A 23,334-nucleotide genomic window follows, 5' to 3' on the forward strand; every position below is an offset into this window, starting at 1 on the left:
CTAAATAAGTATTGTCTGTAGGAAGGGCGGAGAGAAAGCAGTTTGGCGAGTTATCCTAGTGAGGAAGTCTTCTAGTACTAATCTCACACTCTTTGCCAGGTGTCTCCTACCAGCTCACCTGGTTTATACTCCACGTGCTACCATTTTGCCCATCCTAAACTTCTCACATCTGAGTGTGTTGTTTCTAGTCGGCAGCGATTTCTAGTTCTTCCCTTCCTCTATTTATTCCAATGTAACCATGCTAGTCAGAGAAATTAAAGAATTTTACTGACATATAAATGTTTACTAACATCACATTATTAGTTTGGCTGCCTTTTTCCCCCTTCCTTCCTGCCCCCTGTCCTCCCCAATTCACATACATGCTTATTTTAAAGTCAAAACACTCAAGCAAATGTAGTTGTTTTCAGTAGAGCTTCTCATCCATGTGACACAGGCAAGCACGTTAAGCCATTTGGTATTGAAATGACATTTATAACATACTCAAGATGAATGTTGGAAGAGTTGGTTATCTGGCAAAGGTTCTTGGATGGAACTTTTGACCCATGTGTTACAGTGGTCTCCAAGGGACATGAAAAAGACTTTGAGCGCACTGTGGTCAAACAGTATTAATAGCACAAATGTTTGGGAATGCACGTATTATCTAGGAGAGGACTAGCATAGTTTTTCTGGAAAAAGCTTTGGAAGTAGAGGAAATGTGCTATAAATAATTCTACAAAACTCTGAAGTAGACAAGACCCAACTGCCACATGCCGGCTGGCACATTGGGCATGACATTTGCAAACTGTTGGTGTCATTTCAAGCAGCTTGCCCTGTCCTAAATATGTTTGCAGTTGGAAAGATGTATTTTCGAAGCTCAGTAATTTTTGTTTTATTAAAGAAAAAAAGTCAACCACGTACAGAAGGTTTGATGACAAGCTGCAAGTGGAAATGCTTTCCCACACTAATGATTTGCTAGCTCGAAAAATAGGTCATTATGGAGGAAGTTTTTCCTTGACTCCTCAGCTGTAATTTATTTTAAAAGCTATTTGAAAACAGTGAGACATAAATGCCAAGAGGCATGTGGGGGGTTACCATTACTTGCCAGACAGGGGAAATTGTCCAAAGATAAGTAAGGGTGAGCAGAGTAAAAACAATTCTGTTTATTTACAAGAGATTTTTTTCTTCTTTTCCAGAACACAGAGCTCATCTTGTTTTCAGTTAACTTGGCTGATTTTCTGGAATTTATTTATTTATTTATTTATTTACCTTTGAACAACATAATTGCAATTGCAGACTGAGATAAATTGAAACTTGCAAAAAGCCATATTTCTATTGCAGACATATTTTCCTACCCTTTCAAATCATACTTACAGCATGATACCTTCTTCTTCTAATGTTTTAAATCTTGCCAAGGGCTGTGATTTTCATTTTTATCGTGGATCTGTATGTTTTTAAAAATACTCTCATCTTATTAAAAAAGAAAGCAACAGAGAATATTTTTTTTAAATAAGATGAGACAGGCTTTGAACTTTAACCATTAACATAAAAGAATGAGAATGAAACAGATTGAAGAATGAGTATTAAACAGATCGTTTAAGCAGATAGCTTAAAAACATCAGTTGTTTTTTTTTTTTTCCATTTCCTATCTTTAAGCAAATAAAAGTTCAAATGGTTCGGCAGAAGCTGATGAGGTTATACCAATAATTCAGTGATGAAATCTGACCTAAGGAGATACTAAAGACAGGAAGAGGATTTCTGCTATAAAGTCAACTGAATCTGTGAATTTAGGAAGAAAGGAAATATACAGTGTAATTTCTCAAAGTCCAAATATACTTTCTATGTTTTAAAATAATGAAATATTTCAGATAGTGAAACTCAGTCTATGTTTTTACTCCATGAAAGACCCAGTAGAGGGCGCCTGGGTGGCTCAGTGGGTTGGGCCGCTGCCTTCGGCTCAGGTCATGATCTCGGAGTCCTGGGATCGAGTCCCGCATCGGGCTCTCTGCTCAGCGGGGAGCCTGCTTCCTCCCCTCTCTCTGCCTGCCTCTCTGCCTACTTGTGATCTCTCTCTCTCTGTCAAATAAATAAATAAATAAATCTTTAAAAAAAAAAAAAAAATCCTCATCACCTATTAAAAAAAAAAAAAAAAAAAAAAAAAAAAAAGAAAGACCCAGTAGAGATAGAAGGAATTTTGGAGCCAGTCAGATCGGACCTGAGTTCAAGTTCAGTTTCTGCGCTTAAGTAACTGTGTGGATTTAGGGATGTCATCTAGCCTCTCCTTGAACCCAAGTTTCCTTATACTTGAAATGGGGATGATAATACCCCCCTTAAAAGTGAGAGAATTTGGCACACAGTGGGTGCTCAATAAATGGTAGCTGTAATTATTAATATTATATGATACATTCTTTTTTTTTTTAAGATTTTATTTATTTATTTGACAGAGAGAGATCACAGTAGACAGAGGCAGCAGAGAGAGAGAGAGGGAAGCAGGCTCCCTGCTGAGCAAAGAGCCCGATGCGGGACTCGATCCCAGTACCCTGAGATCATGACCCGAGCCGAAGGCAGGGGCTCAACCCACTGAGCCACCCAGGTGTCCCTATATGATACATTCTTTTATGCTAAATAGGGTTCAAGACACTCTTAACATAGAGCGCACCCTAATTAGCATTGGGGGTGCCTTATCTTGTAAGACTTCAGTCTTGACAACAAATAAAAGACTAAGAAATCTGGCCTGTATAAGCATATACCATGTATTTTATAGTGATAGTCTTATTTTATTCTCTCTGATCATCTCATTTAGAAATGCTGTGACCTCAAGTAGGTAGCTCAACACCTCCGTGTGTTTACATGGTAGTGGTGCTCCCCTCAGCTTTCCCTCACAGGACGAGTCTCACATTTGAGTTTAGTCAGAATATAATGTAGGAAGGTAAGTACCACTAGGGTTCTTTGGTTCTTTTTTTTTTTTTTTTTTTTTTGCATACCTTTTCCTTGAAAATATTAATATTTTTATTTTTTATATTCCAAACAGGGTGAATTTAAGGTGTCAGAGAGGTACCTCACCATGGATGACTTGACAACAGCCCTGGAGGGGAACAGGGTGAGGGAGATGTTTGGCTCTGGTACAGCCTGCGTTGTTTGCCCAGTTTCTGATATACTGTACAAGGGTGAGGTAAGACTATTTCTTCACCTCCTGTCATTTCCAAGCATTTGCTTATAATTTAAGCCTTTAAATGTGTAAATGAAATGCTAGTTGGACCCAAGATGCAAAGGATTTTTTTTTTCTTAATATGACTTGGCAGTTTGTCCCAAGAAACCTATATTACCAAATTACTTGCTCTCATCTTTCCAGTGATCTTGTGTGCACGCCAATCTTGGGGGGAGTCAGCTTCGTCCTCAGACAAGTATCATATCTGCCTTATGTCAGTGTAGGGATTGGAAATGTGCCAGTAAGTTACACTCTTATTTCTTTGTAATAGCTCACTAAAAAAGTTCTACGGGTAGTTAGGTTTCAATTTCTGGCTTCCAAAAGGACTTCCAAACTACTGGAGGAGTAAATAGGCATTTGAGGGTGCCTGGGTGGCTCAGCGGGTTAAAGCCTCTGCCTTCGACTCAGGTCATGATCCCAGGGTCCTGGGATCGAGCCCCACATCGGGCTCTCTGCTCCACGGGGAGCCTGCTTCCCCCCCCCTTCTCTGCCTGCCTTTCTGCCTACTTGTGGTCTCTGTCAAATAAATAAAATCTTAAAAAAAAAAGAAAGAAATTCATTTGAATGATCAACTCCTACATTTATTATTATTATTATCTCTGCTATTGTCATTACTACTCAGACTATTTTATGAAAAATTTTCATTTGGCAAAGTTGGCACACATGATAAAATCCTCCAAAAGGAATTCATTCATTTAGTTGGGAGAAATTTTCTCCTCCCAATAAATTTAGTATGATTTAGTATGTGGTATTTTCATTCTTGGGGGGATTATGGGTTTTGGGGCTTGGGGGGGGTTGTTTTGTTTTGGGTTTTTTGCTTCCCCTTTATGACAAAGCTCCAATTTTTTTTTTTAAATTTTAAAAGATTTTATTTATTTGAGAGAGAGAGAGAACACAAGCAGGGTGAGGAGCAGAGATAGAAGCAGACTACCTGCTGAGCAGGGAGCCCGATATGGGGCTCAATCCCAGGACTCCAGGATCATGGCTGGAGTTGAAGGCAGACATTTAACCGACAGAACCACCCAGGCACCCTGAGCTCTGATATTTAACATCATCGTCTTATAGCTTAAATGTATGTGGGTATTATTCTTAAGTGTGAATTGGCTTAAATTAGTCATATTAAAAATAAATTAATAAATAAAAATAAATTTGGTTTTTAAATTTAGTGTAATTATTTTTCCTTAAAAGAAAGGATTTTTTTTTCTGATTTTAGTGGTGGCTGCTTCATTGCTTGAAATTTTCAAACGTGATTGTGAGGAATGACTTTTGACATGATTCTATCTATATAGATTAATCGTTTCAATGGAGAAGAATTGAATTATTATGTATCAATACTTACACGGATTATAAAGCTACTGTTTCACATTTTATTATGGTAGTATCTAGGTACATGCATCATTGGCCTGCTTTTTTAATAAACTTAAGTTGTCATTAAGTCAGATTTTTTTAAGTCCAATTATTTCACCTCTAGAAATAAGAAGTTGATAAAGTTCAATGCATTTTTAATAGGTTTGTGTCTAAGGGCATTCATAGCTAACAGGTACATCTAATTATCCTGTTATCCCAAAAAGTATAAGAAGAAAAATGGCAGCATGGGCTTTGTGTGTTAAAATCAGACTATCAAAAGCCTGTAAGCCAGTAAGGGCAGGAATGGGCATGACTCAAATATAAATTAGGAGCATGAAATCTCTCAGCATCCAATGTAACCATGCTGTCCAGCATTGTGGAGGTTGTGACCCTTGGAGGTCTGACCTTGAACAGACATAGGTTTAGTCTTTTGTGAAGGCATAGACTTGCTTCAATTTATGTTCCCGCAATGATTTGCTTTAATTTGTGGCAAAATATTTTTGAGTTCTCATCCCCTGCTGGAAGGGTTAGATGAGGAAGCCAAGTCATTCATCCTACAGGTTCTCAGAATCCTGAAAGAAATAGGATTCTTTATGTCTCCCCACTATTTTCGGTTCTCCTAGTTTCTCTTTGGTTCCTCACATCAGCCTAAAGACTGGAATATAAACCAGTTGTGCCCTAAAATCCCTTGGTAGACAAGAAACAACCTGTAATTGGCTAGTTTGGTTTTTTTTCTAATTCAGAAGAAAAAAGAGTCTTTGGCATAAGGAGGTAGTCACGTTATCATGGTGCCATTCCTTATCTCAGTGGATATTGGATCCAATAGAATTGCTCAGTGTCTTACTTACTGGCCCCGTCCACATGGATATCCTCAAGTTATACTGCATGTGGTTTTCTTTCGTAGACCATACACATCCCAACTATGGAGAATGGCCCAAAGCTTGCAAGTCGGATCTTGGACAAATTGACAGATATTCAGGTAAGGGCTTTCTCTTAAAATGTCATCTTATTTCAACCAGATCTTAAAGCCAAATCATGTATCAGTGGGAAGAAGAGAGTAGTAAGCACTGCCATTTGGGGTTAACAAATTAAGTTTGTAGAATTAAAGCACAGAAGAGGGATGCCTGGGTGGCTCAGTTGGTTAAGCAGCTGCCTTCGGCTCAGGTTATGATCCCAGTGTCCTGGGATCGAGTCCCACATCGGGCTCCTTGCTCGACAGGGAGCCTGCTTCTCCCTCTGCCTCTGCCTCTGCCTCTGCCTGCCTCTCTGTCTGCCTGTGCTCGCTCGCTCTCTCTCCCTCTATCCCTGACAAATAAATAAATAAAATCTTAAAAAAAAAAAAAAAAGAAAGAAAGCACAGAAGAAAACAATCGCCTGTGCTTCCAATGCTGGAATATAACCATTGTTAATTTTCGATGTCTCAACTTTCAGTATTTTGTGTTTATATAGTTTTAGATAATTTTCCTGACAAAATAGGGTCATACATGATTTTGTCACCTGCACTTTTTTTTCCACCTAGTAAATCATTTGCTTTTTCATATCAATAAATTTCTCAACTCCTTGTATAAAATGTAATTGAATTCCACTATATGGATGCACCACAACTTTTAAAGAGGTATTATTATTGAACATTTATGCTGTTGACAGTTTTAAACTGTTATGAACAGTGCAGTCTTTGATCATTTCCTTAGGATAAGTTCTTGAGATTTTAACTGTTGGGTCAAAGAGTGTGTGTGTGTATTTTTAATACTGTTAACCTTGTTCTGTTTATGTTTTTCTGAGCAACAGTTTACAGTAGTGTCTCATTAGACAGTTAAGCCTATTTCCAGCCAGGCATATCAAGAACCAGGTAGTGAATGCTGGGTCATATAAAAGAGACTTTTTAGTAATTTGCGAACACCTTACAAGTTGTTGAAGGTTTCTCTTGAGCCCAGATAGCATCACTGCCACTCACTGAACATAGCCAGGGGATGCTGATATTTATACTGAAATGTGAAATAAAGTTTGATAATTTGGGTGACAGTCGACAGTGCCAGGGCTTCAGCATAAAAGTTAGTTGGCAAGCAGCAGACCCCTCCAGAGTGAGGTCCTAGGATAGTGATAAAAATGGTATTTTTGGAAGACTTACTCAGCAACATTTATGCAAAATTAATAATATTAAAAGGTAAGAATGATTGTGGTTTTTGAATTAATGAACTATCGCTCTTCCCCTCTTCCGTGAAGGCTATTAAAAGGAATATTCCATAAATGAAATAAATATCTTAATATTAGGAGACATATAATTTACTGAGTTGTTTTTTTACTCTTGTATATAGAGATAATTTGGAAGGAATTAAGTACAAATTTAATGAAAAATACTTAGATGTTTTAGTTATCTTTTTTTTTACAGTTATCTGAGTAAACCTGATGAAAGTAGTAAGCTATTAGTGTTTTCGTCAAATAAAAAACATAAGTAGAACAAAAAAGTTTATAATTGGCTATACTACAGAAGCATTTATCCACAACAGAAGTTGAAAGATTTTTAAGAGGGGAGGTAGTGTCACTATGGTGATAAGAAAAGATCACTTTGGAAAATTTTCTGGAACAAGTTGTATATAAGACAATGTTTCATTCTACTGAAATTAATACATAAAACAAGAGATTTCAGAGTCCCCTCTTAGAGATGATATGGGATACGAAAAGTTACTTAATTTGATTTGGTTTAAAGGATTATAAGAAAAGGAAAAGAAGTTGACTAGGATGAGGCGAAAATCAAGCTGTATTAAACTTGAATTGGAAGAAAGATCTAAGCAGAGGTGTTTGATGGACGTAGTCCTGAAGCTTTAGCTAAGGCAGGCAAAAGTGGAAGTGTGTGTCATGCCCAGTGAGATCGTGACAAAATATATGCATCCAAACCCTAAAGTATAAGGAAGCGAGAAGCCCAAAGACATATTTTGGGGGCAAGGTGACAAGCCATTACAAAAGTTCTCAGAGGATTTTTAAAGTAAGATTAGGCCTGAAATGAATGTTCTAATTCGTTCAGTAAATATATGTGTGGAGCAAACATTATGCAAGAGGCTCTTGTAGGTACTGGTGATGTAATAGTGATAAAAGGGATAAAAAAAATTAGAGATGTCTAAGCTATAGAAAGACAAATATTCAGCTTAAATGGGAAACCACATGAATATGTTTAAAAATAAAAGATATATATGAAGTGAGAAAGAGAAGAACCAACATTTTCCTCTTACCTGTATATATTCTCTATAATACCTGTGGCTGAGAAGAAATTAATAGGGGCACCTGGGTGGCTCAGTCATTAAGTGTCTGCCTTCAGCTCAGGTCATGATCCCGAGGTCCTAACATCGAGCCCCGCATCAGGCTCCTAGATCAGCGAGAAGCCTGCTTCTCCCTCTCCCACTCCCTCTCTCCTGGCTTATGTTCCCTCTCTCACTGTCTCTCTCTCTCTCTGTCGAATAAATAAATAAAATCTTAAAAAAGAAATTAATAATTTCTCTTTTTACCATAGGTAGTAAAGTATAGTGGTAATAACACTTTTTAAAAACTAATGATACACTCAGAGCTCCTTAGCAACAAGGAAAGAAAGGGATACATGAAGTAACACAATGATTCTAAATTAAACCACAGACCAGAAGGACCAACTCTTCTCCAAATTGTTAAGTAACAAAGGACCATCCATTCAGAACCTAAGACCACATCCTTTTTCAATTATTTTATGCCTGTGAGCATGGAACCTAAAGTTTCAAAAGTATCCTCTTATAAGATGGCAAATTGGTGCTGTCAACGAAGCTACGGGTATCTGTTTCTCTCCAAGAAAAATAACTTAAGAGATTATTGAGGAGAAAAGCATAGAATTGTATCATGTTTTACTTTTGATCTCTTTGACATTACATGGAAACATGGCCATTTCCTACAAAGTGCTCTGGTAAATTGAAGAAGAGGAGAAAAACAACCACCAAAAAACCCTCAAGATTCTTGCCACTGTGACCTGGGGGGGGCGGTAGGGGGAAATTCCTCTTAACCACAGATTTGCTTTTCATTTAACTTGTGTATTTCTGTATCTGAGTTAGAACATCTGAGGTTAAGCATTCATTGCATTTGGCTAATTTTCCATATAATTCCATGGGTTTTAGATTGCCCTAAAATACCTCTTGTGAGAGGAACATTTCAAATGACAGTCTCTTTTTTTCTTTTTTTTAAGCAACAAACAAAAACACATTTGTGTTACTTATTTTTTTTTAATCTTGAAATCCATATATTTTTTAAATTTTTTATTTTTTTCAGTGTTCCAAGATTCATTGTTTATGCACCTCACCCAGGGCTCCATGTATGTTCTCTCCTTAATACCCACTACCAAGGGGCGCCTGGGTGGCTCAGTGGGTTAAGCCACTGCCTTCGGCTCAGGTCATGATCTCAGGGTCCTGGGATCGAATCCCGCATCGGGCTCTCTGCTCAGCAGGGAGCCTGCTTCCTCCTCTCTCTCTGCCTGCCTCTCTGCCTGCTTGTGATCTCTCTCTGTCAAATAAATAAATAAAGTCTTTTTAAAAAATAAATAAATAAATCTGTTTTCCCCATTAGTGACTACAGCTTTGTGGAATAAGTGACCATTTAGTGGTCTTGCATTTTTTTGTTTTCAGTGGAACAGCGTGATAGTTTTTAGTTCCCTCCCCATCACTTGCCCTTGCTGATGTCCTGAGTTGTCCTCCTCTTTGTATGCATACTAAGCGAACAGGGCCAGATTGCCTTGATGACTCATCCCTTGACCAGCTTCCCAGCCCCTCCTTGTTCCCGACTACACACTTCTCCATGTTCCAGGATTACAGAGCTTTGCAGGCCACTGAATAGGATTTAGAACAAGAATAGCAAATTGTTACCTGGGGGGTAGCCCCCATTATATTTTTATTGGCATCACAGAGAGTAAATGCATGACACATAGATCGCCCTTTCAAGTTGCTCAGAACTTTCTGTTGAAGGTAAAAGGCATTTTAGCAAAGGCCATCTACTTATTTGCCATATGTATGTTGAATGGGAAGTAACGAACGTGTTCTTAGTCGTGTTTTGGTGTAGTGTTCTTCCTGGAATTCATGAAAGGTGAAATTTCTGCACATCACATAGTTAGGATCCGAATGTCACCCCGCAGGCTCAGTCTGATTTGCCGTGTTGCTTTAACTTCATCTTGGATTCCAGTGAACAAAGTCAAGTCAGTGTGACTTAGAGTAGACCTGCCAAATGTTCAAGGTGTTGACCTGTACTGTGGTTTTATAATCACCCTGATGATGCAATAAGGACAGCCTTGCCCAGGCAGGCATATGTGTTCTTTCTCCCCCTCTGGACACCTACTTCTGAGAAAAGAAGATAATTTCTATTTTTTTTTAAGATTTTATTTATTTATTTGACAGAGAGAGATCACAAGTAGGCAGAGAGGCAGGCAGAGAGAGAGAGGGGGAAGCAGGCTCCCCGCCAAGCAGAGAGCCCGATGCGGGGCTCAATCCCAGGACCCTGAGATCATGACCTGAGCCGAAGGCAGAGGCTTAACCCACTGAATCACCCAGGTGCCCCAAGATAATTTCTATTTCTACTAAAATTTGTCTCCTCTGCTTTTGACTTATTTTGCTTTGAAAAATTAAATTGAATAATTTATCATCCAAATGAAAAGTTTGATTGCTAACTGCCTAGGTGTAGATATTATAAATGACCTGTATTATCACCTCTTGGATGCATCTCAGAATGCTGTAATTTTACATAAAAGCATAAATTACAGGAGGCAAGGGGTAAATCTTAGTATGATTATGTAGGTTCTTGGAGTGATATGACCTATGACTCATTGTAATCAAAATTGATTTTTGACTGTTTATAAAACTAAAACAACTAATTGGAAGCAAGTTTACTTTAACTGATGAGATTCAAGATGAAATTAGGGTGGGCATGAATCACGGTAATATAGATCTGCTAAAGTGTCAATATGATGACACTCCATTGTTATTAACAGCGTAAGTGTCTAATGTATTAATAGGAATCCAAGTACGAGAAATAAAACATATTTTGATCCTAGCTTAAATCATGTTGGCACCATTTATCAATCAAGCAGAATTTGGGAATGTTTTATCCAGCATTCATCATGAATCAGCAGTTCATAGTGGGAAGCCGCACTCTTTAAGCAACTCTTTCTCAAAGGGATTCAGCAAGTCACTTAGAGTCATTGGGCTTCCTTCATTCTTCTTTTTCTGTATACCAGAAGATTGTAAGTAGACCCATTCTTGGCTTCCAGGATTTTTACCAACAGATTCTGCTCTTTGAGGTCTCTAAAGGTCTTCAAGAGGAACAAAGCACATAGAGTGTGTAACATAGAAGAAATAGCATCAAACAGAGGCAAGAGCCCTCGGCTTATGATTTAGAGTTTTCTAGAGCCATTTTAATGTCATTATATGTAAAATGAGAACATTGGCTTAAAAAGTTCATTGCTCTTCACACTTGATATTTTTTTAAGACTTTATTTTTATTTATTTATTTGTGAGAGAGGGAGAGAGAGAGGAGAGTCTGAGTGGGGGACGAGCAGGGGTAGAGGGACACACAGACTCGTGCACTGAGCCAAAATCAAGAGTCAGACCCTTAACTGACGGAACCACCAGCACCCCCACACTTGATTTTTAAGCAGCAGGATTTTCTACAAAAGAAATATTTCCTGGAATCCCAATATACAAAGCCAATCAAAGTGAAATTGTTCTGAAGTAAAAATCCAGAGCCCTGCTTATTTGACTCATCCCCTGCATTTTATTTATTTATTTATTTATTTATTTATTTAAAAAGTTTCACTTTTGAGTGATCTCTACAACCAATAAGAGGCTTAAGACCCCAAGATCAAGGATCACATGCTCTACAGACTGAGCCAGGTGCCCCAAATCCCCTACACTTTAGAGGATCACTAAAGTTCTTCCCAATTCTGAACTTCAAATGTTTTGTATGAATTTCAAATGAACTTATATTAGGACTGAAAGGCCAGTTCATGTGAAAAGGGGACATCATGTGAGTGATTTAGGCAAGCACGTGGTGGCAGACATAATGGCTTGCTACTCTGGGTGGTGGGGAGAGGTGCTCCAAGTCCGTCTCCACACACGTGGCTGTGTGAACATGTGGTGGGAATTTCAGAGAGTAGCCAAGAACACAGAATTTGGTGTGAGAGAGACCTTTGGCTAGAGTCCGGGCTCGACCATTTGCTAATTGCCTGAGTAGGTTTTTTAATCTCCCTAATACAGTTTTCTTATCCATAAAATGAGATTGATAGTCGCACCTGCTCTCTGCAGTTGCCATGAGCATAAATTTAGTATTAAGTCTATAAAGCTCTAGCGAAATAAGTCAATCGGAGAAAGACAACTATCCTATGATCTCCCTGATATGAGGAAGTGGAGAGGCAACATGGGAGGTTAGGGGGGTAGGAGAAGAATCAATGAAACAAGATGGGATTGGGAGGGAGACAAACCATGAGTGTCTCTTAATCTCACAAAACAAACTGAGGATTGTGGGGGGAGGGGTGTTGGGAGAACGGGATGGGGTTACAGACATTGGGGAAGGTATGTGCTATAGTGAGGCTGTGAAGTGTGTAAACCTGACGATTCACAGACCTGTACCCCTGGCGATAAAAATACATTATATTTTTATAAAAATTAAAAAAAAAAAAGAATGACATTTAGGATCACAGGCAGAGGGAGTAACAAGCTGAACTAAAAATAGAATTTTTGTTTTTTTAAGTAAAGAGACAGCTATTACCTCTAAAAAGCAAGAGTATAGGGTGAAGTAGAGGTAAATTTTTACTTTTCAGATTCCATTATTGGTAGAGTTTGTGTTTGAATGTTATTTTTATAGCTATTATAAAGATAAAGGAGTGGGAACCCAATGATTACACAATATTCATAGTCGCATAGCTGTTCGAAACCTGTTAACTGTGTAATTTGTTTACTTAAATTTGGTGTAGTAGACCAGATCATCATTACATTCAAATCAAGTTTACACAAAATAAATAGTATTAAAATGAAGCATAGAAAAAGATTTACAACTATAGTCAAAGTTCTATTTGTTTTTAAAGTATTCAATACAATAAAATTCCATTTCAGTTAAAAAAAAAAAAAAAAAAAGTCTATAAAGCTCTTGGCACCATTACCTTTCCAGGCAGTACCTGCTCAAAGAGTGAGAGTTCATTTACACACAGGGATGTTGAAATGAATGCATGAAGGAAAGAACAAATGAATCAAAACTATCACTTCTGACATCGGGAATATCTTCATTTATTTCTGTTTTAAGTATATGAAAATTCATATACTTAAGTGAAAGTGAATCACTTGCTAATGCAAATAATCAAATTTTGATTGCGATGTAGTTCCATAACTTTTGAAGGAATCAGAAAAATTGGAAAGTTAACATAACACAAACAACTTTAATTTTGAGAACAGAGCTGCTGTTCAGAGCCACAGGGCTTGTCCAAATAATATTTTCCTCTGTGAACACAAAACACTCTTGAGAAAGGGGATTTTAGAGCAGTGACTCTCAATCTTAGCGTCAGAATCACCTGGAAGTGTTGGCTGAAGCCTGGTTGCTGGGACCCACCCCCAGACTTTTCTGAGTCAGTGAAGTCTGAGCTTGGGTTTAAAACAAGTTTCCTGGTGATACTGATGCTCCTGGTCTGTGGGATACACTTGGAGCATCACTTCTTCGGAGTAAGGACAGGAATTAAATTTAACTCAGCTACTTTATTTGGACAGCAGAAGCTAAATATGGAATGGTAATAAAAAGGCATTACTTCAAGACCTATACCAGCTATAAGTTCTGAGTTTAAAAATTTGTGATTCTTTCCACATATCTGATGCTTTCTCTCTAATCCTATTTTTAATGTGAATATGCTTTCAATGTTCAAAACAGGAGTATACCTGTTGTACAATGTTGGTGGTATTAATGAGTTGGCAAGCGATTTCTGCACTGTTAGCTTTTGCACTTAAACATGTTTTCTTGCTTTTTTGTTATAGTACGGAAGAGAAGAGAGCGACTGGACAATCATAGTGTCCTGAATGGAAAATACAGGATATCATCTGTGTGCTGTTGAGACAGACTGTTGCAGCTGAATTACGACAGATTTCTTTAGTTACCTGTTTTTAGTTGTGCATAGTGTAGTTTGTATTGTCGGTGTTACCTGGGTGATTGTTTCCTCATGCTAGAGAAGACGAATTGCAATCAAGAGCTATTTTGTAAACTTGGTAGCAGAAGCTTACTTTACCTTCTCTTGGAAAGATGATCATGTAAGCCATATAGCATAGAATTTTCCTCAATAATCGTAGTGCCTCCCTTAATACTTTACTCAGATACACCTGTATTTGTTTATTCCTTAGCATAAGTTACATTTTCCTCAACCAAATGAGTTTGTGTTTGAAAACTGATCTGAGTAAATTTCCTGGGTAACATTTCCTATGATGTATCTTCATCTTCAGAAAATGGTTCGGTTTTTGGTGTTTTTTGTTGTTGTTGTTTGTTTGTTTTTTATAATTAAGACTTCAAAAAACTAGTTCTCTGCCCTTCACATTTTTTTTGCAGCCCCACCCCACAATGTCCATCTCAAGGTAAATCTCTCCCCTTCTTCCTGATGTTGTCACAGTCTGCTCCAAGTTCTCCTTGTGCAGAGGCAAGACCTGTGCACATTTCCACCATTGCCCTTTCTGCGGTGTGTTGTAATTGGCTGTTTGTCAGGCTCCAGTACAAGACGGAGGGTCTTGTGTCTGAGAGATCTTTGCGGTCCCCTGCCTGGCACATAATAGATACTCATTAAATAATGAATAACATTTAGCTTCTATAGAAGTATACCACCTTTGTTTCTATATTATGAAACCTCTTTATTAGAATTCATGGTTGATTCTGACATTGTGCACACGTACCTCATATTTGCTTTATTTTCCAGGGACTACTAAGTCATTAGAGATACTCAAAGGCCTAGCTTGTTGGAGGGCTTATTTCATATTTGAAAACTGTCTTGAAATTGAAATAACAGCTCCAGCAAGGTCATGCTATCATACCAACCAAATGGAAATGACATTTGTTAGGTGTTAAGTACAAAATAAATCCTCATCTCTAGCTTTTCGGTAGAAAGCAAAGAGGTATACTTTGCTTTTTTAGGTGTTCATTTCTGTTGAATGGGGATTGGATGATCACGTGATTAGGGCGCAGGGAGAGCAATTCTAGATGTTATTTTCCTCATTTAGGAGTTGTGAGTTAGAATTGATTCCTGGTTTATCTAGGGGAAAGTCAGATCTTGCTAGAAAACATTTACCCTTGGAAGGTCAACTCTCAGACGTTATATTCTGGTTTCCCTCAGTTCTAATAACTTTCATCTCGCTGATCATATTTCATTCTCTTTTCAGAGGAAGGGAAAAAAAAACATTCTAAAAGTTTGATGTGTTAGAAAAATTTCCTTAAGGCATTTAGCAGAATATAGCAAATGGGGCTTTGATTCTTTTCCAAGACTTTTGGCCATAGGGTCCTTTTAGATAGGAATGGTAAAATGAAAATTAGGAAAGTATAAGATAAAAAGGAATAGTAAAAATATCTTTTGGGGGGCTTTTAATTGGTGAACTGAAATCTTGGAAGAGTCTGTTCTTTTCAGGCCTCAAGTACTTTAACTGTCCTCTACACACATTCACTGAATTCTAAGGGTATGCACTTGCCTTGGCTAAATCCCATGACCTCATTTTTAACTGAGTAATCCAGAAAAGACTTAAAGGTAATTCTAACCTGTCAAGTAGCACTTAATAACTAGACTCACATTTCTATGACAAACGGAAATCATTTGTTTGCCATAAATACATTTTATACTTTGCATCTCTAAATTTAGTATGGCAACACATGTCCGTCGTAGAAGTTAGAGAACAATATGTCTTGACATTATGTCTCTATAATTTCTTTCATCAAACCTTAAGAGCATTTTAAGCCCTTTCTACCAGATGGAGTGAAAACGAAGATATACATTTTAAAAAACTGGAGGTCTCCTAAAACAGAGAACACAATCTGCCATTCTCTTTTAAGTAATAAGACAGAAAATTGACCTTGACACTAACTTGTTAAATAGATTTAAAAGGAACATCTGCACATCTTTTTTCCTTGTGCACTATTTGTTTAATTGCAGTGGATTAATACAGCAAGAGTGACACATTATAACTAGGCAATTATCCATTCTTCAAGACTGAGTTATCCTAACACTAATTGATCATTTATGGCGTAAGATAGTCTAGCATTAGGAACATGTGAGGCTAATCTGCTCAAAAAGATCAACAAATTAATATTGTTGCTGATATTTGCATAATTGGCTGCAATTATTTAATGTTTAATTGGGTTGATCAAATGAGATTCAACAATTCACATGTGCATGAATATAAACAGAACTGGTGGCACTTAGAATGATAATGATTAACTTATTTTGCATGTTCTCTTCCTCCCACTTTTTTTTTTTCAGTTTTTACATTTCAGACCAAGTTTGTCAGCTTTTTCCTAAACACATGGGTAGAAACCAGGATTTTAAAATGAAGTGTTCAGACATAAACAAAACTTGGGCATTTCCTAAAGAGACTTGCTCTTAGAAATGTTCTCGGTTACAGTGATTTATTAAGGATTCCATTCATGACGCACCCAAAGAACCAGCCACTGCAAGGGTATGCGGCTCACTCTCTGGGACCTGCAACCCGCAGGAATGAATACACTAATACCTGTTTTTACCTTTGCTTTCAAAAACACAAAGGAAGAAAAAAGGGAAAGAAATAAGAGAAAACTTGTTAGGTAATCATGGGTTTTGTTTTGTTTTTATTTTGTTTTGTTTTGTTTTGTTTGGTAAATACCCTCTATTCTTTTCTCAAAATATTATCATTAAAAAAAAAAGGGTCACCCACGGTGGCAGCAAGATAACACAGCATAACACCACCTACATGACATGCAGAGTGAACGCTCCCAGAGTTAGGAGAAGCCTACATTAGAGCCATAAATTAACTTCTTCATTGTATCCATTTTATCGCTTGATGTGATTGTACCTAAACGAGGGGTCTCGCTTTCCTCACATCAGCACTCTTGAACACTTGAGGTGATTAGTGAGTGTATCTTGGTGGAAAGAATGGTAGGAGCCTCTTCATTAAGGTGGTAGGATCAGCTCCCTCCACTTTAGGGGAGATGAGCTATAAAATCAGGCACCAGAATAAGTTTATGCTCCCCATTCCCACTCCGCACTCAGTCACTGTGTTCTTTTTCCTTACAAAATTCCTGTTTGAAAGTATATGTTCAGTTTACCATTATGATTGGGAAAATGTATTTTAAGCAGAAAGTGACAATGCTTGTCCACTTTATCTTATCTAAAACATTTAAGGCAATCCGGATTCATTAGAGAAACTAAAGCAAAGGGCTTTAGAGAGACACTGTAAGCATCCCCTATTTCATGTTCTGATGCTAAAAGCGATCAAAGAATTCTTTGTAATGTGGATTTCTTCTTATGTGGCTATGCAGAAGCTTAAGTTATAAATAGTAATGCTCACAAATAGTTTTCGTGGATACTTTATAACAGCTGTCACTTTGTTTCACCACAAATAGAATTTGTTCACCTATTTTCCAGGTATCTCCCCCCAAAGGAGACAAAGAGTACCAGCTATTTGATAAGCATTACTTATGACAAACATCATAAACACTATAGTTCATTTGGTCAATTAGTTGGATAAATGTTGTATACTCACAAATTTGAATCTAACATAACTAGAAATAGGGATTAGGAAGTTAGTTTTAGAAAATAAATAGCACATAGATATTATATTCATGGAGTTGATACTCTACTACTTAAGCAAATTTTTAGATAAAAAAAGAAATATTTAATGCAGTTAGATAGTAAGGAGATGACAGCCAGAACACATCTCTCATCAAGAAATCACAATGAACTTTTTCATTTCATTTTTTTAAAGGAAATTTGTCCCTATTTTCATTCCTTCCTTCCTTCTAGTGTGAAACTACTCAGTAGGGTTAGTATTTAGAGGTTATTTAGCCACTGCCTACATGGTGTGAATTCCCTCTTGGTTTACTGCTTACTGCCAACCTATCTAGTGCCTTTGTTAACTACCTTCTTTGGAGCAGTGTTAACTTGTCGTAGTTCATCTGACAAAAGATCACCTTAAATTAGAGCATTTTTTCTTGTCTTAAAGTCTGGTATTATTGAAATAAAATATTCCTAGGATGTGTTTTTCTGGAAAATATCTATAATAAATCAAACTGTTTAGAGTGTTAGCTTGAAAATGATGAATCCAGGTACTCAGAAAAATCACAGGTGGAAGAGTAATATAATAATGATTTTTCATGGTTTGAGGTTTTAAAAGAAAGACCATTTAAGGTATTGCAATGAGATTATCATATTCGTCATTGCCAAAACACACTTTAGGAAATTTAAGGCTAGAAGAAAGTGATTTTTCTCTTCCGCATACATACTCTATGACAGGACTTCTCAGATATTAATTTGGGGAGGCTTGATTTTAAAAAGTCAACAAGATATAATAGCATTTGTGGGTAAATAATTCCCTGGGATTAAATATAAGTAAATATATTTGGATTAGTGAATGGTAAAGGCATGAAATTCAGTATTGGAAATGAACCAGTCTTTAAAATCTGGTGAGTAAAATGACAGAAGTCTTAAGCAACCGTGTTCTGTCTGGAGCTATATTTTTCCTACCACCAAAGACCTTGTTATTAAGGCCTGGAACTTGGGTTGCACAATGTCCAGTTTCCAGAATCCACTGGTGGGACAGTAAGAATTGACGATAAGCTGTGGTATGAGAATGAATTGAAATCCGGTTTCATTGATGGATTTCTCTGCACATCCATTTCACAATGGCTAGGTTGCCTGTTACTAAATTAGGGGGAAAGAAACTTTTAGTTAGAGATGTCAGAAGAAGTACTCAAGGTAGAGGAAGGATTGGGAGGGGTATCAAACTTGCTTCAGTGTTGTCCAGAGAACCTTTTCCTCATTCTGCCAACCATAGGCACCTTCAACTTTCAACATAGGTGCCAAATACAAATAGTGCCAATGAGGAAGGGGCTAAATAGAGTGGCCAGTTCCTCAGACATTAGAATTAGGCCTTGATCTTGAGGTAATAGTCTGATGCTCTTGTTACATGGAAACCACTTTACTACAAATTTAGGTAAGACTTTATTGTATAATTGCAACCGTCTGTAAGATCTATTGTGTCACTTCTTCAACGATTTAAGATTTGTGAAGCTTCTTGAGACTGAAAAAATAAGTACAAGGAGTAGATTGTGCCTTTTGCCCTGCCCCCTCCCCCCCCCTTAAAAATACAATTTACCACCATCCCATTTTCCTTGGTGAAGTTTAACTGAATATTGACATTTAGTTTTAAATTAAAATCATGTTGCAGTTTCCCCAAGTTGATTTCACAGTGGTCATTAAAGTCATTCTCAGGGTTAACGCAGGAATGCAAGTATCTGCCTCAATTTTTACTTCATTGATAACTTTTTGAAGAGTGCAGGAATTCTCTCAACTGTATGACTGTGTAAGTAGATTTTGAATGAACTCTTACGAATAAGCTAGCTAATCTGGATGTATCTATAAATTCTGCAGATGTTTCCCTGGTGACCTCTGAGAATGAATGATGGTTCTGTAGTGGACTCAAGTAGCTAATAAACGGAGCCTAACCCACTGTTGTGAAGAATTTGCACTTGCTTGATAGTGGTGGCTGAGAGAAAATAAGTAGTTTGAGGAAGTCGTTTTTAAATCAGAAGTTACAGATAGAAACAGGAGTGTATCAGCTTAACTATGGAATTTTTAGAATGTGTTCTCGTGCGTCTAAATCTAATTGCAATGAAAACGCCCAGCCTTTCAGTCTCTCAAATTTCTCTAGTTGTGTAGTAATTCTTGAAATCCTCTTTAAGGAAAATCAAGGAGAACGCTTTATAAAGAAGGCTTGGCCTTCTGGAAGAACTGTTTACAGGTTGTGTGAAAGGACTTAAACTCATTGAAAGTGTAGTGGAAATGTGGAGAACAATGTGGGTAAAGGAAACTACCTCACTCTTCAAAGGTTTTGTAGAAGCACAATTAAACCTCCTAAAACGGCTTTGTCACATATGAACCATCTGGTGTGAAAGAGCTCTATATTTGTAGTGTCTAAAGAACCTGGGATAATTGTATTTTGCTGGCAATAGACACATTATTGTTTGCAGATTCCTCATCAAATCTTTAATTACACACTTGTTTCTGCCATCAATAAAACAACTTAAAAGAATCCTGTTTGTGTAGTCTCTTGAAATCAGCATTTGTTGGATGCATGAAACATAGCGCTTAATTACCATTTCCGTAATGTTCCAAGGCTTTTGGTCATGGGATGTAAATGTAGTAGTGTATTTTTAAACCAAAATGGCATTGAGAGTGGGAGAAGAATTGAGCACACCAGAAAGACCCAAAACCATACACCTGGAGAGAATTTAAATAGATCTGTTTTCAAATATCTGGATAGAAATACTTTTAAGAATTGTCCTTTTCTCTGAGTATGGGTCTGTCTTTAGTAAAGTTTAGCTTTGTCTTAACTTTTACATAGAATAAGGGGAATAGATCGCTTCTTCCTATTCACTGCCCTAATGAATCTATCTCAGTGATACAACACTCCTGTATGTGGCTCACCAGCCTTAGAATTAAAAACACAGTATAAAGTGAAAGGCATTCCATCAAAACTCAAGGAACATGGACGATGCATCCTTTTAGTCAAACTGGACCCTTATAAACTGCCCTCAAATGCACATATCTGAGAGAATGAAGCCAAATGCATTCTGAGGGTCACATATACTCATTTTTTTGTCATTTGGCCCAATGATTGCCAAGTACAGCAAAACCCAAGGTTTTTCATCGAGTTACTATAGACTGATTTAAAAGTGTCAAAGTGCTCAGTGACCCTCTTCTCCCAATCTTGTCAACCTGTGAACATATTAGCCTTTTTCAAGGATTACATGCAGAGTGTGGAAGGTCCAGGTGAAGGTTATTAGTCAAGGCCTCCTACAGCATCAATGTGCAAATCCCACAAGAGTGACAAAGATAGATCTGTCATTCCTGAGGGTGATGGCATACATTCACTGGAGCTTATAGGATTTATCAGTTGAGACAGCAGTCTCCTTCAGGGGACAAAGCATCTCTTCCACATCAGTTTACTAACAAGCCAAAAAAAACAACCAAAAAAAGGCTTGGAGGAACGGGAATTTTTCAATCTTCATAATTATTTTTCTACTAAGCTGATTCAATTTGATTGTAAGCATATTTTTAAAATCAAGCATCTCGACTCCACGACATGGCCTGGCATAGCTGCCATCATACCATGATGACTTCTCTTTAGATGAAATGTGCTCTGGTAGCCTGACTTCATTTATAATGGCGATGACTTGCAGGATCACAGTCTTGTAACCAAAAGACCCACAGCCAAGACGGAGACGCTTCTTATGTGTATGTTAGAACAGTCACCAGGCTTACTCTCTAGTTATGTCTGTATGCAACTGGGACCATGTTGACTGAAATCCATGGTCGTTCTCTCCGAAGTCACTAAGTCTCTGTGGTCACTACATCGACAGGATTTTTCTATGAGAGTAACTCGTGAAAAAAGTTCAGGTTTACAAGAATCAGGCAGAAAGTATCCCAAGTACAGTGTAGCTATTTTTAAGCAGAACTGATTCAATTGTGAAGAGCCATTAAACTGCATTTGTTTTATATTTTTTTAAGATTTATTTATTTGAGAGAGAGAGCAAGCAGGGGTAAGGGGAAAGGGAAAGGGAATCCCAAGCAGGGTCCCACTGAGCATGGAGCCTGACTTGGGGCCCCATCCCAGCCTCCTGGGATCATGACCTGAACAGAAGCCCAGAGTTGGATGTACAACAGATTAAGCCACCCCAGTTTCCCTAAACTGTATTTGCTTTAAAAATAGCTACAATAATCTAGTAAACATTTCTTAATATTCATGATAATGATGAACGGGGGTGGGGGATGGATACTTTCAATCTCTGTCTTCTTTCAAACCATGGCTGGAGGTAACAAAACCTTTTTCTTTTTTTAAAGACTTTATTTATTTATTTGACAAGAGAGAGAGCACAAGCAGGGGGAGAAGCAGGCTCCCCACTGAGCAGGGAGCCTGATGCAGGACTTGATCTCAGGACCCTGGGATCATGACCTGAGCCAAAGTCTGACACCCAAGGGGCTGAGCCACCCAGGCACTCTTAGGAGTTTCCTCTTCTAAGAAAGAAAACCATGTGTTGTATTATTCCCTTTTGACACAGGTATCTAATCCAAGGCATGCCTAGCATTCAGAAAATCATTAATTGAGTGAGGCGTCAACATTAGCCTGCTCTAATTGCAAACGGTGCTTAGGAAAAAGTAAGAATTTCAGGACAAGTGACGTCGGGCAATCCAAGCTAACTAAATGAGGGCAGATATCACAAGTGAAATTTCAGACATCAGTGAGGGAAATAAAATATTGTTAGTTTAGCATTTCTGGCCTGAATTTGTGCCCAGAGAATGCAATGTGTCCAAAAGTAGATGGAAAAAACTCCCTTTCTGGTATAATTCTGGTATAATTGGGGCATGGGGTTATTTTGACAGGTAGACAGCCTTATCATGATAAAAATCAGCCTCATAGATTTTTCTAGTTGTATGGCTACAGAGATCATCACAAGTCTTCTGGACTTTACACAGCAGGACAACCAGGGTCAACCCCACACTTACCGATGCTTTAACTGCCGCACTTAATTTAAGAGTCATCTTTTATAGTCATTTGGACTTTTATTTCCCTATCTTCCCAATGTATTAAAGTTATATTTTGCAAGACAGTCTCTGTAAACTCCTGAATAAAGAGAATAAATAGGTCCGCTTCTCCAGTGAGATTTGACAAGGCAATTTAAAAGGCATTAAGAAGCCAAATGAGGTTAAGTGATGGGGGCAGGGATCATGCAAAATAGCTCCCCACCAGTTTGGTTGCTCTCACAGAGGAGAAGGTGATTTCATATTTCATATGAGAAGGAACAGTATTTTTGGGGGGCTTGCTTTTGTCATAATCGTGAGGTTAACATTTGCGTTTTTTGCAAGGGTATCCCCACCCTCCAACCCCTAAGTCTAAAGCAAACTTTCTTTAATGGCAATAGTCCTGCTGATACTATTTAACCTGATACTGTTTAGCCATTATTCTTGCAAATCACTTGAAGGCATAGCCTTTAGTCAAGTGTATGAAGGCTGCAGACAGCTCTGCCTTTAAGCCTCCCCTTTCATCTAGGCAGCTATGAGAACTTGTAATTATTTATGCCAGGGTTTGCCTCTCCCACTTGACTAGTAACTCTTCAAAGGATTACAACGCCTTCTCCTATCTTCCTAGAGAACAAAATCTTTAATCAGACATAAGCAGGATGTACTAAGCACCCTGCATCGTGCCTCCCATCCAGTGGGCAGCTTCACACCTTCCTTCCTTAAAGCACCACTGCGCTCCAAGATTGAAGACTTCTTGTCTGAGGGCTAAATCTCACCCAATTCCCAAGTTCATTGAGAATAGGTCTGATAGGGCATTCACAGCTGAGGTTCAGGGCCATGAAATCAGCTTTGCTGCCCTAAGCCCAGCATCTGGTGTCCGTTGGAGGAGCCCCTGATCCCAGCCAACTTTCCTCCTAACTCTCCGCCTGTGTGTCCATTCATCCTGGTGAACTGGATTTCCGCCCTGGTATGGTTCTTCTCTGTTGTAGTCACCTTGCTCACAGCCTCAGCCTGTTTGACCAGGCCC

The 23,334-nt window shown here is 38.0% G+C and overlaps 1 protein-coding gene across 4 annotated transcripts in view; it reads left to right on the plus strand.

The window, feature by feature from the left end:
• BCAT1 (branched chain amino acid transaminase 1) overlaps positions 1-19,818 on the plus strand; it is a 109,632-nt gene extending 89,814 nt beyond the window's left edge. For all 4 annotated transcript variants that reach the window (XM_082738525.1, XM_082738527.1, XM_082738524.1 and 1 more), the window contains 3 exons: positions 3,008-3,148; positions 5,436-5,510; positions 13,543-19,818. In XM_082738525.1, coding sequence (XP_082594651.1) covers positions 3,008-3,148; positions 5,436-5,510; positions 13,543-13,584 — 258 coding nt within the window. In that variant the 3' untranslated portion in view covers positions 13,585-19,818. The remainder of the gene's footprint in view (positions 1-3,007; positions 3,149-5,435; positions 5,511-13,542) is intronic.
• Positions 19,819-23,334: the final 3,516 nt, after the last annotated feature.

Source organism: Mustela nivalis (genome assembly GCF_964662115.1).
Source record: "Mustela nivalis genome assembly, chromosome: 7".
NCBI classification, from domain to species: domain Eukaryota; kingdom Metazoa; phylum Chordata; class Mammalia; order Carnivora; family Mustelidae; genus Mustela; species Mustela nivalis.